The 15,499-nt window shown below is 40.9% G+C and overlaps 1 protein-coding gene across 1 annotated transcript in view; it reads left to right on the top strand.

Annotated features, from left to right (window-relative positions):
- LOC139638312 (protein Aster-B-like) overlaps positions 1-15,312 on the top strand; it is a gene marked incomplete at its 3' end in the record, with an annotated part of 37,499 nt that extends 22,187 nt beyond the window's left edge. The window contains 8 exon segments of the mRNA XM_071512415.1: positions 865-1,120; positions 6,408-6,428; positions 13,209-13,293; positions 13,913-13,921; positions 13,924-14,015; positions 14,177-14,272; positions 14,768-14,848; positions 15,197-15,312. Coding sequence (XP_071368516.1) covers positions 865-1,120; positions 6,408-6,428; positions 13,209-13,293; positions 13,913-13,921; positions 13,924-14,015; positions 14,177-14,272; positions 14,768-14,848; positions 15,197-15,312 — 756 coding nt within the window.
- Between the last annotated feature and the right edge of the window lie 187 nt (positions 15,313-15,499).

Raw genomic sequence — 15,499 nt, 5'->3', positions numbered from 1 at the left:
AGGGAGGGATATTTTCACTTAGCATATACTTAGCATGCAGTAGACAGTCAGTGTCATACATCAATATAGGCTATATATCATAGGCTGCCTTTCATTGACAGTGAATCACATGCTAATGTCCGGAAGAGACGTGTGTGACCTCAGGAAGGCTGGATTGACCCCTGTGTGTTGTTATGTCATTTGACCTTTTGACTGAAGGGTGCAATGCAGGGGGGAGATGGCATCCAACCTCACTGCGTATTTGACAATCCCACCAGATCTCCAAGGCTGCGCTTGTTATCAACACCGGGAGTTAGCCGCTAAAATAAAGTACAGACAACAACAATACTTTTTTTCCAGTAGCTAGGCGTGGCGTAACCGCAAAAACATGTTTTTCACAAGGATAGAAAAGCATTAAAAAGCTAAATAATATCTTGCAGGAGGAAACGCAAACCCTCACCACTCGATGCTTATGTTTTATCTGGTTTTTACGTCAGCGCCTGTCTTGCCCATCGGGTTGGAGCGCATCATCCGGTGTACTACAAGTGAACACTGAGTGAGATGCCCTGACACAGAGTGTGAAGCGCTGGGATTGGTCAGGAGTTGATGATTGTAGAATAATTCATCATACCATTGCTTTAACAGTGCTTAATATTGAATGGTTGCTGATTTTTCTACTTCATGTGTTGTGACTAGGGTTAGACCAAAATATTGGTTTATTGAATATAAGCACAAAATATCAGTTCTCCGCAGCTTCAATCCAAAAAATATCAATATTAGCCTTCAAAAACCCATATTGGCCGAACCCTAGTTGTGACCCTCGCTGCTTTCCCACTGACTAATTAAAGACTTCAAGCTCTTTCTCTTCCCTTCCAGCACTGCCAGTAACTCGAACCGGAGCACCCCTGCCTGCTCGCCCGTCCTGCGGAAGCGCTCCCGCTCGTCCACGCCCCAGCTGAGCCCCGAGGTTGAAAGCACCATGGTGGAGAAGGGCTCGTCAGACCAGGCCTCGGACCGCTCCCCCACCACGCCCGAACAGCTGGCCCAGCAACAGCAACAGCCGTCCCAGCAGCCGCGCACCTGCTCCCAGTCAGTCCATCCCACTAACAGTAATACCCGCAGTGGTGGCAAGAACTCCAAGGTGAGCAGACAGACACACGTTTTAGGGCAAACACCAATGTGATTTGTTCTACATGCAATGGTGGGAACACTTAGGGGAATACAGCAAGTTTTTGGGAGATTGGCCCATTGGTCAACTTACCTGTTAATTGATGAGAACATAGACACCAAAAACATCCTGGTAGATTACTGGCTCCATGTTAACACTTTAGCATGCACTATATGTTCAATGATAGCAGGCAACTAGCATTATCTAAACTGCAAAGAATTACATGGTTTGGACTGTAATTTGACCAATCTCCCACACAAAACTGACAGACAGTCACATATCATGTAATATTACTTACCATTTAGCTTTAGAGCTGCTACAACTTTTCATTTTTTCACTTTTGAGATGCTGGTGGCCTACTATCACTCAACATAGTGTATGCTAAAGTGTTAGCATGGAGCACCAGAGTGAACAAATTTATCTACTGGGGACATGTTGATGATTTTGTGGTTTCTATGTTCTCATCACGCAACAGGTAAGTTGACCAACGTGACAATCTCTTGACCAACATGACAATCTCCCCAAAACTTGGTGTATTCTTTTAATGTGTATACTCATATGCTGAAGTGCTTGTGTGCTCTTTCTGAACCACATACACTTACAGAATTAACTTTGCCACTTTGCCGAAGTTAAAGTGCAGACTCACTGCCAGCTTTAATGTTAGGATAGCCCATGTTTAGTCATGTTGAATGAACAGTCAAAAAGCTACCTTTATATCTGGTCCCCTCCATTCCAGAGTTCCAGAGTAGGTAAACAGAAATGATTAATGTGCATTGATATGCAACAATGCAACACACCAGACTGCAAATATCATTATCTTGACACAAGTTTATTATATATAGAAGTACATTATAGCATACATACACAGCCAGTACACATATACCAACATATATTCAACAGTCATATACTGTATATTGAACAAGCATACTGGCTTTGTTTGTTTGTTGTGTCAAGCAACAAACAAACAAAGCCAGTAACTCTTGAGAGTTAACAAATTAGCCATTATGTGTAATGGTTAGTTTGGTTGATTTCAGCCAATTTTGCAGGCAGCTTGAAAAACAGATTTTTTTAAATGGATTGTATTTATCATGGTTTACAGTGTGCCCAAAAAATAGCTGGCATAGCTACTAGACTTGGATTAGACTTCATTGTTTTTTATTAACTTTACTTCTACCAACTGCATAAGTGTACAGAGATTGAATTATCTGAAATAGAAAAACAATCTAGCCGGCTGTAGTATTCACAACTTGGATAATACAAGAAGTGTATTTTGTTACTCATTCTTGTCATACTGAAGGATGAACACATTAAATGACTATGATGTTTTCAGAGTGTGGCACGTTTGTCACCTTACCCAAATCACCTCTGTGTCTCTGGTAGATAGCTCTGTCCAGTGCACATGGTAACACTTTGGCAAACAGTGTGTTAAGTAATCGTAGGCGATTAGCATTATCCAGAGTATGAAGTATGAAGATAAACCTTTTAGTAATCCAAAGTTGGTATTGGTTTTTATTCTAAGGCCTGTATATAGATAATTTAGGAAAACAAAATCTCAAGCCTCATCATTAGTGAAATCTATTATGAAACAACAGCGCAAAAACTTTAGCTGCTTCAGCTTTTAGCTGTGCAAAAGCTCTAACTTCACTCACTTCCTGTGTAAATAAAACAAGTCCCACAGGAAGACAGATAAGCCATTGAAAGTGCATTCTTTTTGTCAAATTTTATGTCTATTTCACCAATCCCTTAAACAAGCCTGGCAGGTTGAGACACATGATTAAAACTAACTAACCATCCAGCCGAGAGCTGCAAATATACTAATTTTCTCACTTAGTTGCCAGCGATTACTTAAAGCTACAACCAGTAGAATCTGAAACTTACTTGATGACTTTGGTGACCCCTTGAGTCCCTCAGTGGGAGTATTTTACATTGGCTGTTGCAAAGATGACTTGCCTCAATACTAACAAAACATTTTGGCTAACAGGCTAAATATCATACCGAAAGAAAGCAAACCTACCGGATGGTAGCATTAGAGTATCTATTTATTCTTGACAATACATTGGTGAATTATGTGGTTATCCTGATTATTCCAGGACTGTAGTAACTTCAGCTACAGCTACAAGTTAATGCACAGCTAGCTAGGCACCGTGCGATTGTAGCCTACTTCAAAGTTGTCCTTCAAACACAGAGAGCAACCCATAGACTTAACCAATTCACACCATGATGGTTTCATTTCTCTAAAGCCATACTATGCTATCAAAATAAATAAATGATATATTGAAGTAAATATTCTAAACATAGGGGCTTTGATATTATGTATGCAAAAGCGTTAGCATGCGCACGGAACATAACTACCAGCTACCAGACGTACAAAGATGATTTTAGTGGCAATCCTCTCATCACATCTTGGGTAAGGTGACCAATGGGCCAAACTCCCAGCATGTTGGAGTAGTCCTTTTATGTTGCATATCTGTAAGTATTGTAATAAAAGAATGCAGCTACAATCACTTTAACTGTAGTCCTCTTTGAAGAATAAAATGAATAGCACTAGCAGTGTAGCACACACTCATGACCTTCTCATTCTCATAACTCCATTCCATGCCAATGTTGTTGTTTTGGATTTGATTTTGTCAAACACACATCATCTTATTATTTTAACCATTTCTTATTTTTTATTTCTTACCTTTAGAGATGGCGATTGTATAGTTTTTGCACCATCTTAATTACAAGTCAACAAAGTCAAAACTCACATGGACTCTTTTATTTCCTCCCCTTTGTACTTTGCTATGTCTTTGTTTTTGAATCTGATTTCTTTCTTTCCTTCTCATGCATGCAATAGTCTCACAAGCGGCATCCTAAAGTAAGCATCATTCTTTTCTGGATCTTTCTCTTTCCTGGGATTTTATTCTGTCTGGAACAAGCCTGCTAAGCTATTATCGTACTATTATGAGCTGTCCTAACCTGTTTCAACATTGTGCTAATTGGCATCTCAATTCATTTGAATGAATCCACCTTAATTCCCAGAGCAATTGCTCACAGCCAGCTAACCATATATAAATCTGAATAGTATCCTACAAAGCATATTAAAAGTAAAAATGTAAATTCACTAATTATTTCAGCAACTAAACTTTATTTCACTTCTTCTAGTATATAAACTAATATAGACCTGACTCTTAACTACCCGCTAATTGAACCTCTCTTGTTTCTAACCTCTTTATCTCCAACTCCAGGCCTCTCTAATCTGACTTTACCATGCCTGTACACCTTTACATCTGTGTTTCCCTGTATTAGCCCTGCCTGTTAAATGTGCTTGTCTTATCTCATGGGCCCCACACATTGCTCCTATTTTGTTCTTGCTTTCAATAAGGACTATGGTTTCTGTAGCCATTTTGCAGTATTGAGCGATTCTAGTTATACTTTGTAGGGATTGATGAAGTTCATGGGGTTGATTGGGTACTCACATGTCCACAGCAACACAAGCACACACACACACACCTCAAACATGCACATACACAGAATGTTCGCCAATGAACACATCTGAAGCCAGAAAGAGAGAAACTGTAGCTTAGACTGAGAGTCCTTCCAATAGACAACCTTTTTTCCAACTGTTACTGTTGCTGTCTCTGTGTCTGTGTTTTTACCTCACCCTCACATCTGCATGACCATGTTATCTCTCTGTTTATGGATGTTCTTTCCAGTATGACAGGTTAAACCTGATTAAAGTAAGCACTCGCATTTTCTCTCTTATATGTTCCTCATGCTCCCCTAACCCACATTTTAGAAATACAACTGACAATTGACCTACCAGTATGTGATGCTGCTCCCCAACTCATCCCGTTCCCAACTCCTCAGTTATCATCTTGTATTCAGCTCAGCTCTCTAAATCTGCTTCTTCGTACAACACAGCGGTTGGATTGGTCATAATTATGGCCTGGGATGGCCTGTGACAGCTGCTACGCTTTAAATGCTATCCATAGAGATAACAGAGATATGAACCTCATTAGTTTGAAAAGTTATGTAATGATGGTTAAATCTCTTTCTCTCTCTCTCTCTGTCTCTCTCTCTCTGTCTCAATGGACACTTTCCCAGTGAGAGAAAAGAAAGCAAATGAAGAGTTTCATTCCAAAATGTTATCCACTATTTGACAAGTGACACCTACTCTTACTCTTGATCAACAGCAAAAATGAAAACCAAATTATGGTATATTTTGAAGGATAGCAGGTAATTTAAGTCCTTGGTTGACAAAATGATGATACTTACAGACTGGCTACTGACTGGTATGTTCAAGGTAACAAATGTGGAACTTAAGGTAATGAATTCCTTTTCCAAAAAAGGATACATACAGTATAATGTTTTGGAAATTAACTCTTCAAATGAAATGTATTCTAAAAGGCAAACTGTTCTTATAAAACACTCAAACAGGGAAAATCCACCCTAAAACAGAATTCACTTATGCAATCTGTCTACCTGTGTATAATCTTCAACCATTCAATCATTATGAATCATGAGCAATTGTTCCTAAAGCTGGAAACAAGAATGCCAAGCTTTGTTTTGTCATGACAATGAATTGGAGACAGACTTTGTGGACTCGTAGAAAACTTGTTTGAGCTTTCATGTTTGATTGCTTGTTATTTCACTGTTGTGACAGAGGATTAACCAGAAAATGTATTCCTATCCCTGCAAAACCATTGGCTCTCTTGTTTCCAGCTTTGAGACAGACCTGTTTATGGTATTAGTGTCCAATAACCTAGGAACAGCATCTGTGAATCCTGTTTTGGGTTATATATGGGTTTCATATATGCCTTCTTTTTTTAATCAATGTATGTACACATAGGTCGTGTCATTTTAGTATGAAAGTAGCAGATCCCTGGGTAACAATGGCATAATGTTTGAGTGTACATTATTTTATTTCTGTGAGGTACTGCTGCCACTTTGTGGCAAGTATGAGTAATGTGTGATATATTGCTTTAAAGGCACAATCCCATTGAGAAACACTGAATGTTCTTATGTCACCAATAGCTCGATGTTTGATGTTCCAACTCCCATCTGCTTTCAAAAAATCTGGCAGAGCTTTTGGTTGGAACTTGATATTGTGGCTTTAAAGTAGCACATGCACTCGTATTACTGTACAATACAGTGCACTGCTAAGATTGTATTGTTATCAGTTTCTTTGTTGATTAAAGTCTTTCTAACTTTTGTCTTTCTCACCTTTTGCCCTGTTCTGCACCTTGACCTCCTCATCCATGCTTGGTTTCGACAACAGAAAAGTCAGAGCTGGTACAATGTAAGTCCATATCTATTTTCTACCTTTTTTAAGTGCCACAGTATATGATGTGATGTTTGTTATGTTTTATCATGAGTAGGTATGTGGTCTGACATGACTGTTAAGCTGTACTACATTTCGGTCTTTAATTTGTGATCCAAAAAGTGTCATTCACTTAATATTTTGTGCAACTGTTTCATTCATTTTTTGATTCAGGGTTATTTGGCTGAAGAGCTGTGCACAAGTTTGCATACAGCTGTAATGTAGCTGTATGTAGTGTAGCTTTTGACCATGATTTAATCTTTACTTTGCATGCAACATTTTAACAGCAGTAAATAATGACAAAATCAATAACATTTATTTTGAGGCATTAATGTATTTACCGTAAAATCTGGGAAATACCTGGGAATTAGCGGTAAATCTGCTGGCACAAAGAAAGATTGCTTTATGGCACAAGACAGGAAGAGGGCACTGTTCCTCCTAAAGCTTTCAGAGTTTCTGGCAAAGGCAGATGGTAGAAGGAGTGAAAGACCAATGGAAAAATCACTTCCAACACGTGTATCCTTTTCAGCACAAACAATACTACTGATGTGAGATAGAGGCTACTATTTGGCCATGGTCTCATTTACGATTTTACGGTAATTATATCAAGGTTTCATAATTACTGGTATTTATCCCATTGGACAGGGACAATTTAGTGAAGCTGTGGTCTATGTGTATATCTCTATTTGTGTATATAGCTGTGCATATGCATCCGTCCAGTCCACTGAGTGTGTGTATTGAAATTTCCTCAGACTTCCATGTCATAATTCACCCAGCTTGTGTCTGGGGGCAGCAGAAATGCAGTGGAACAGACAACAAGAGACATTGTTCAGCTGATCTGTAGAGCGCTCCACTAGCATGAACTTCATTTGACTGGGAGAGAGAACGATTAGCGACTCTCTGTCACAATGTGTCTCTTTGGCTGAGAGTAATAGTGGGTTTGGGATGTGTTTGGTCTTTTTCATGACATTTTCCCATTATGTAGATAATGGATAGTGGCTATTTTCTGCTGTATAACAATTTGCAGGAGGTGAAGTTTAGGTTAGGGATGTTAAGATGATGTTCAGACGCCGAGGGACTAGGCCTCCCCTCAACCATTAATTCACTAATCAAGCCTGGTCTCCCGAAATGTGAAATGAGCACATTGATGCAAGACCGGCTGCTGCAGGGCTTTAAATTGGGATGTTCTCCAAGCACTAGGCCTCCCTGCTGCCCCACCACAATGGTGTGGGAGTGTGTGACTGTACAGAAGAGGAGATATTGAGAAGGTATTGTTTGTGGAAGTGGGTCACTGATGGATTAGTTCAGTATCAGCTTGAGCAAAGCAGTGGTGGTGTTTGTGAAACAAGAAAAGTTTGGGCCATGTCCAGTTGAGAGTGGTAGTTTTTTTTGTGAATGGAATATATGTTCCTAACTGTAACCCTGGTACATGTTGGTACCAGGGTTACAGTTTTGAACGTCCTATGTTTTCTCTAATGAGCCATAGCACAAACTTTCCTAGTTTCCTTATGATGCAAAATAGAGGAGTAAAAGCATGTTATGTTGCTGTGGAGACAAGCCATTGTGTTTCTTAACTCAGATACTAAGGAACTGGAGATGAATTTCACAGTTATTCACAGGGCTTGTAGTATGTGCACTGTGTTAGTTTGCGGTGGTTTGAATGCAGGGCTGTAGGACGCAAGAAAGCAACATGTCTGAGGAGGAACCAACATGAGGATGTAGGTGAAGAAGAGAAGAGCTTGTCTTCTTCTGCTTATTTGTAGCCCAAACTCTGTTGTTCAGTCATGAGCTCAGTTGGAGGGGCCGATGAGAGGCTTGTTTTTGTGGTGAGTCCTGTGGAGGTCAAACTCGTAACGATCTTTCTATTTAGCTATCCTGCAGAAGACCATAGGCTTCTTAGAACCAATGCTAATCCAGGGGGTTGGATGTTGCAGCAGCACTTATTTTGAAAGACCAATTGCTGCCAGTCAGACAGACCATTACCACCTGTCTGTGGACTGGGATGATGATTGAAGGTCACCAAACATAATGATCTTGTTGATACAAGGGGTTTGAAGGCAAAGATGATGGTTCCACTGATTAGCACAGCCGATTATAGAGCCGGTTTGTGCTGCCTTTGTCCAGCCTGATTTCAGGAGCTACTGCAAAGGCTGCTGCAGCAGAGCTGCTCCAATGAGGCAGAAGAGAGGGACTTTCATTATCAACTGTGGCAGCAGCAACTGAGAATCGGCAGGAGATAGAGGACTGTGCTAGCTCTCAACACACTGCCGCAGTGATTACATGTTGTTTGAAGCTCAGTAGACATAGCAACAAGTCCGCAGTAATTGTCAAATCCTTTGGCTGGAAGGAACACATGCTGTTTGTGATGTTATTGATGTTCCTGAAGTCGTGGTCAACTTAATTCTCTGTTTTTTCTGTTATTAATAAACTTGCCTTGTCGCAAGAGATGTGTGTAAAGGGAGCTCTTCTTGTGTTGAAAATGACACCAAAGTGAAGTTTGGTGTAAAGCACTAAAGTGCTACATAAATAAAGTTACAGGAGCTCTTGAAGCAACAGTATTACCATGGGTCAAGATGCAAATATAAAAGTGCACTGAATAATAAGAGGCAAAATATAAAGTCTTGTGCTGGTATATAACTTGGTCTGAATTTTTTTTTTTATTTGCCCATATAAAAGGAGCCAAGCATGAATTTCTTCCATTGTTAAACATGGCATCAATCCAGATTCACCAGTCCAGATAATGGGTCGTGTTTAATTTTGAGTCCAAGGCACAGACATGAAATTAATTTATATCAACATTACCGGGTCTAGAAGAATCTTACAAGGGAGTCATTCCTATGTTCCTAGGGTCCTATGTTCCCAGGGTCCTATGTTCCCCAGATTTATATGGCACATAATGGGAACCTGAAAAAGATGTTCCCCAGCTCTGTATTAGCTTAATATGGTTAGTTACGGTTAGGGTTAGGGTTAGGATTTAAGGTTAGGTTGGTTGTTTGTAGATGTTAGGGTTAGGGTTAAACATAGGACCCTGGGAGAGCACATATGTAGAACTGGGGAACATAGGACCCTGGGAACATAGATACGCTCCCGCTTACAAGGGCTGTAACTAATGATTATTTTCATTATCGATGAATCTATTGATTCCTTTTTTGAATAATCGATTAATCAACTGTAACCTTCGGTAACGTTAAACATTACCGGCAACATTCGTCAAATGGAGAGCACTAAGAAGTCGAAAAGTGAAGAGCTAGCTATAGTCTTGCTATGGTAGTAAGTGAACTTTACCATGCTAGTTAGCGTCAGCATGCTAGCTAGCCAGCAGGGTTAGCTTTTGCTAAAAACAAAGTTTACATGCATTGTAATGTCTCTTGCACAGCCACCAGAGGGTGTACAGGAGCACAATGCAAGCATACTGTAAGCTCTCATATTGTGTGTGTGTGTATGTGTGTGTGTGTGTGTGTGTGTGTTGGGGGGTCGGGGGGGGTGAATTGCCTGTCTAGTATGAAACCCACGCCCACAACACCGACCTCAGCACTGATCCCATAGTAGAGTTCACTCGAGGGAGACTTCCAAGAAGCTAGACAAATGGAGATTGTGAGAGGGAAAGATCGGGGCTGCAATAAAAAAAGAAAAGGCTGCTGAAAAACAATAGAGCAAAGGGGAGTGAAATGAGAGATTGAAAAGATTGAAAGAGAAAGAAAGAAGAGGAAAGGGGGAATGGACAGAGAGAGGGAGAGAGAGAGAAAGGGGGGGGCGTTGTCCTTGGCAATGTTAACGTGTTTACATCAGAAATCCACACACCCCTCCCCACATGCGTGCACACACACACACACACACACACACACACACACACACACACGCATAATGAATGTCTCTGTGCTGCTCTGTCTCTCTACACTGAACCTCAACATTCAATATTTTTCTCTTTCGAGGAAGAGAAAATCTACAATGGCTGTAAAGGGAACTTGTTTTTCTCAGAAAGTTGGCACTGCTACACACACACACACACACACACACATGGATGGACTCTTATTGCTGTAATTGAGTAACTTCCTTGTGTTTCTTTTTTGAGCATTTTTGAAGTCAGTAATTTTACTTTTATTTAAGTGTGTTTTGACACATATTAAACGACTCCATTACAGTGTTCATTTTTATTTTGTACTTTTATTTATTTTATTTTTTTATCGAAATAACCTAGCTTGACCTCTGTCCTTTCATCCATGTGTCATCATACTGTATGTTACAATGTTCACTTTTGCAACTTCCTCTTTTTCATAAGTAGGTTTTTAAACCAATGATTTTAGTTCTTCTCAAGTAAAATTTCAGGAAAGTATCAATTGTGTAGGACACACACACACACACACACACACACACAGTCTTGGAGAGAGATAGCTTCTCCAGGAAGTCGATTGGTTGCTCCACTTCCTTATGTTATTTTGAGTTGCTGCAGGTTCCAGTCTCCCTCTCTTGACAGGCTGAGAGAAAGCGAAAGAGAAAAGAGAGAAGAGAAAAGAGAAAAGGGGATAGGAAATAGGAGGAATAAAGGATTTGGGGAGACTTTCATGACAGCATACACTCACATGAGGAAAAACAAACAGCCATGCACACACACACACACACACACTCGCGATGAACTCTAGTGAACCCAGACCCTCCTCTGTCCTCCCTCCCTCCCTCTCTCCCCTCTTTCTCCTCTTTCCTTAACCCACAAAAACACTCTCACTGTGGCTCCTCCCACTCCACTCTCCTCCACAACTGTTTCCAAACATTCTGGGCAGCCAGAGAGTAAAGTCGGAGGTGGAATCTTGGAAGTATGTTATCCCTGATGTTTGATTTGTGCGAGCCTGTTTCGTAGTGGGACATCACAAGTGCGTGTTGGGACCGCTGGAGTTCTGCCACTCATGGAGTGATGCAAAGAAGAGCGTTTTCTGCACAAAGTGATGCGCTTCTGCTTCGTTAAGTCCAGCTATTCCCTTGGAGATGTGATATGAAGTGAAGGGTCTACATGTTGAGAGATCCTGCAGAACTTAATGGACTACCTGCGGTCTGCTTCAACTTGACGAGGGCGCAAAAACTCCACAGATACTGAGAGAGAGGACAGACCATTCTCAAGCATTGTTTGGAATTTCATTATCTCATAAGACTTAAACCTATATCTTTAGATCTGATTGAGGAGACATCTAAGTGTCTTTACTTAGTTTTGCACCTAGAGAAAAGAATTTAAGTTTCTGTGCTTATCATAACCCCAATTATTTGACTTGATTAAGCTTTCATGATCTAAATAATATTGTTTTTCCCCCTAAAACAGGAGTGGTAGGAAACTAACCTAAAGATGGAAGGAGATACCACCTTTCTGGCTTGCTAACCATTACGCCCTACCCTAAAATATTCTGGTGTACCTGCCCAGTTAATTTCATACAATTTCTGTGGGAGAGAGAAAAACTAGCAGCATGTAAGTTCAATAGTATTACATGGGTACAACAGAAAGTGATGCATTCTGAGTGATGCTTCTCAGGAGTTCAAGGCGTGTATTTACCCAAGCCTGCTGCTGCTGTCCCTCCAGGCGGTGCGAGAGTGTGTGACAGGAGGGTGTGTTTGTGTACGTTCAGTGATGACCTGAATATGCGCCACTAATACCTAGAAAGAGACAAACATGGAGGGAGGCAGGGTAGACGCAAACAAAAGAAGGGAGCACAAAGGCCAAAACAAGAGAGAAGACAAAAGGAGGACAAAAAGGAGAAGGAGGAAAGCGAGCGAGCGTCCGTCAGCCGTGGACTCGGAGACGGAAGCGAGCTGGGAGTGCGACTGGGAGGCGGCCCAGTGGCAGAGGTGGGACTGGGACTCAGAGCAGGTCCCCGCTGTAAGTCACTTTGTCTGGGCGATGGGGCCGCTGTGGGAGAAGGACCGGACATGATCATGAATCTGATTTCCAGTGTGAAAATGTGAATTTGGGGTTAAAATGACCCTTAGATGTTTGGAGAAGTGATGTTAGATGTTGAGAATAGGGTTGAAAATAGTCAAATTTACAATTATTGATTATATTGTCACAGCCTTCAAAACCCCAAATCAATCTAACCTTTGTTGAGAATGGACCAACGACCATTAAATCAATTGTGTCTCAAGCTCAAGCCTGGATTTCACATTTTGGATGGTGTGTGTGTGTGTGAATGTGTTTCAAGACTAAATGTAATGCCTTTGTTTTGGGTCAAAGGTTCTGAGCTGTCATTCCAAGCTATAGCTTTCAGCTTTTAACTGTGGCGGCCTGTTTGCCTCTCTATGCGCCCTCTGGTCCTTTCCTGACTGAAGAGTGTAGTTTGACTTTCACAATCAGCCAGAGGGGCTTGACTATGACCAGACTTGTTGACGGAAAAGTGTTGGTTCGATCTCTCAGAGATAAAAAGGGAAGGTAACAAAGGAGAAGAGCAGAGAGGGAAAGAACTCTGGTTGAATATAGTAATTCCGGTTATAGTTTTGTACATAGTATGCATTATAGCCATTTGAAAGCTGTGGAAAATAGATTGTGCCTTGTCTTTCATGTGGTAGTGCAATCGTGGAATGTCCGTTTCTCTTTGTCTTTCTTTAAATTCTTGTCTAAAGTCAACAGTCTCTTGATCACTAAATGGCTGTGAGTATAGAAAATACGTAAATGGCTGCTTGGAAAATTAATGATTGCAAATATGCATATTGTGCACATATATACACTGGGTTTTGATAGAGCCATCCATATTTATTGTAACTGTCCCTTTGTCTCCCCTGTAGGTGTTGAGTCCCACCTACAAACAGCGTAATGAAGACTTCAGGAAGCTCTTCAAGCAGCTGCCGGACACTGAGCGCCTCATTGTGGGTGAGTTCAAACAAGACAGCTACAGCACAATAACTCATCTTCAGAGATAAAATACATTGCCACCATTGTGCAGTTATTTTTTTTCCCCATCTTCACTGGCAAGTAATGACTTTCTGCCTACTCCTGAGAGCTTCTGTTCCATCCACAATTTTTTTTATCCATATGTTGACAATGATGCTGTCACTCTGGTGTAGAATAGTAAAATGATATATGTGACAAATACTACAAAATTGCTGACATCGGGTGACTTTGCCATTTCCGTAAACAAGCTGATCCCATGTAGGCCTTAACTGCTGGTAATCCTGCTTCCTTCCTGTGCATATGACTTCCTTATAAATAACATTGTCCCTGGCAAAAGGTTTGCAATGATGTAATTTCAATGGACACAGACTCGTGTCAGTGTTTTACATGCATTTTATCTGCACTTTTGAACTGAATCGAAGTCAATGTGAGGTGCAGAGCAAGTAAAAACACGATGCATTTAGGGTCAATGGCAAGCATTTATCCAGAGAAAACAACGGAAATAGAGTTTTTTAACAACAAGCAAAGCAAATGAAGCAAATGTACTTGTCCTAAGACAGTTTTCATTTGTTGACCTTTGACCTTTGACCCCTTCCAGACTATTCCTGTGCCTGCAGCGAGACATCCTCCTGCAGGGACGCCTCTACCTCTCCGAGAACTGGATTTGTTTCTACAGCAACATCTTCAGATGGGAAACCCTGGTGAGGACTCTACCATTCTAATTGGAGAACTCCTACAGTGTCTCTCTTGTAGTCTTACAATGTCTAGTGCTATATACCATTCCTTACTTTTTTAACAATTCTGAGCACGTTCAGAGGCTCTTCAACCTCGAAAGTGACCAAGTCTGTTCTTTACTCTCAAGCTGATGGTTAGATTGAAGGACATCTGCTCCATGACCAAGGAGAAGACGGCCCGCCTCATCCCCAACGCCATCCAGCTGTGCACTGACAATGAAAAGGTGGGCAGGTCACACACGTGAAGAGAAGGGACATTTAATAAGAAAATAATCTGGAAATCTGAGGGCTCGCAACTGCTGATTTTAAAAGTTTATACAAAATCCAATTTGAGGATTAAGATGTGGACTGGGTCTGAATGTGGGTCAAAATTTGCCCAGTATGTCTTGCCCATTTTTCCTCAAACATATGAAAGGCAAAAATGCAAAAAGTTTCAGATTCCAAATTGGTAATAGTGTGTGTTGTTCCTTTGGTCTGTCAGACTGAAACTTGAGAAAACAACTTCATAGATTAGTTGCATGCCCAGATACAATGGCCTTTCATTGGGACAAACCACTTTGTAATCAACAATGACTTTCCTCATACTTTGACCTTTTTTCCTTCCTTGGTTTTCTAAGAAATCCCAGTTGCTTTGCTCTGATTGGAAAAGGACAAACTTTCTTCTGAGTCATAAACCACTTCTTTATCTGACTGTTAATTGTGCTCCTCTCATCTCCCAGCACTTTTTCACCTCATTCGGGGCGAGGGACCGGACATACATGATGATGTTCAGACTCTGGCAGAACGCTCTCCTAGAAAAGGTGAGAGTGAATGCATTGTCAGTGATTCAACATCAAAGAAATTGATGTTGAAGATCTGGTCCACCTCCAGAGGAAGTCAGAGAATATGACGACATATAATGACAAAGTGGAATTGTAATGTGTCTTCAATCCACATAAATACATTAATCATATCCAGACACAATCCAGATACACATGGCCAGGTGTAAAGGGACCAAACTGTATTTTGTCTGACAATTTTGTGATATATACGATACCATCTCTTCTTTTATTCTCCTCCATCCTTATCTGCTGTACTTGTGTACATTTGTCTTTCTGATCTCTCTCAATTTCTCTCTCTTTCTCTTTCCTCTCATTTACCTCCCTCAGCCCTTATGTCCCAAAGAGCTGTGGCACTTTGTCCATCAGTGTTATGGTAACGAACTGGGCCTGACCAGTGATGACGAGGACTATGTCCCTCCCGATGATGACTTCAACACCATGGGGTGAGTTTTAACCCCAGCCAGAACATCACACTCTCACTAACATGCATACATCATTGGTTCAATTTCACATTACACGGCATAACTTTTTTCTGCGTCTGACTTGACTACTTTAAGTGTGAACCTTTAAGTGTGAAGTGTGTGAATCTCTGGACAGCTGACATCTTTGGCTGAGTGGATGTTGACTGAT

The sequence above is a fragment of the Centroberyx affinis genome, unplaced genomic scaffold (genome assembly GCF_046629955.1).
Source record: "Centroberyx affinis isolate AG114_WGS23_722 - 3 ecotype Tasmania unplaced genomic scaffold, CSIRO-AGI_Caff_v1 ptg006264l_1, whole genome shotgun sequence".
Lineage (NCBI taxonomy): Eukaryota > Metazoa > Chordata > Actinopteri > Beryciformes > Berycidae > Centroberyx > Centroberyx affinis.
The sequence above is the reverse complement of the archived record's forward strand: the minus strand, read 5'-3'. Positions and strand labels throughout refer to the sequence as shown.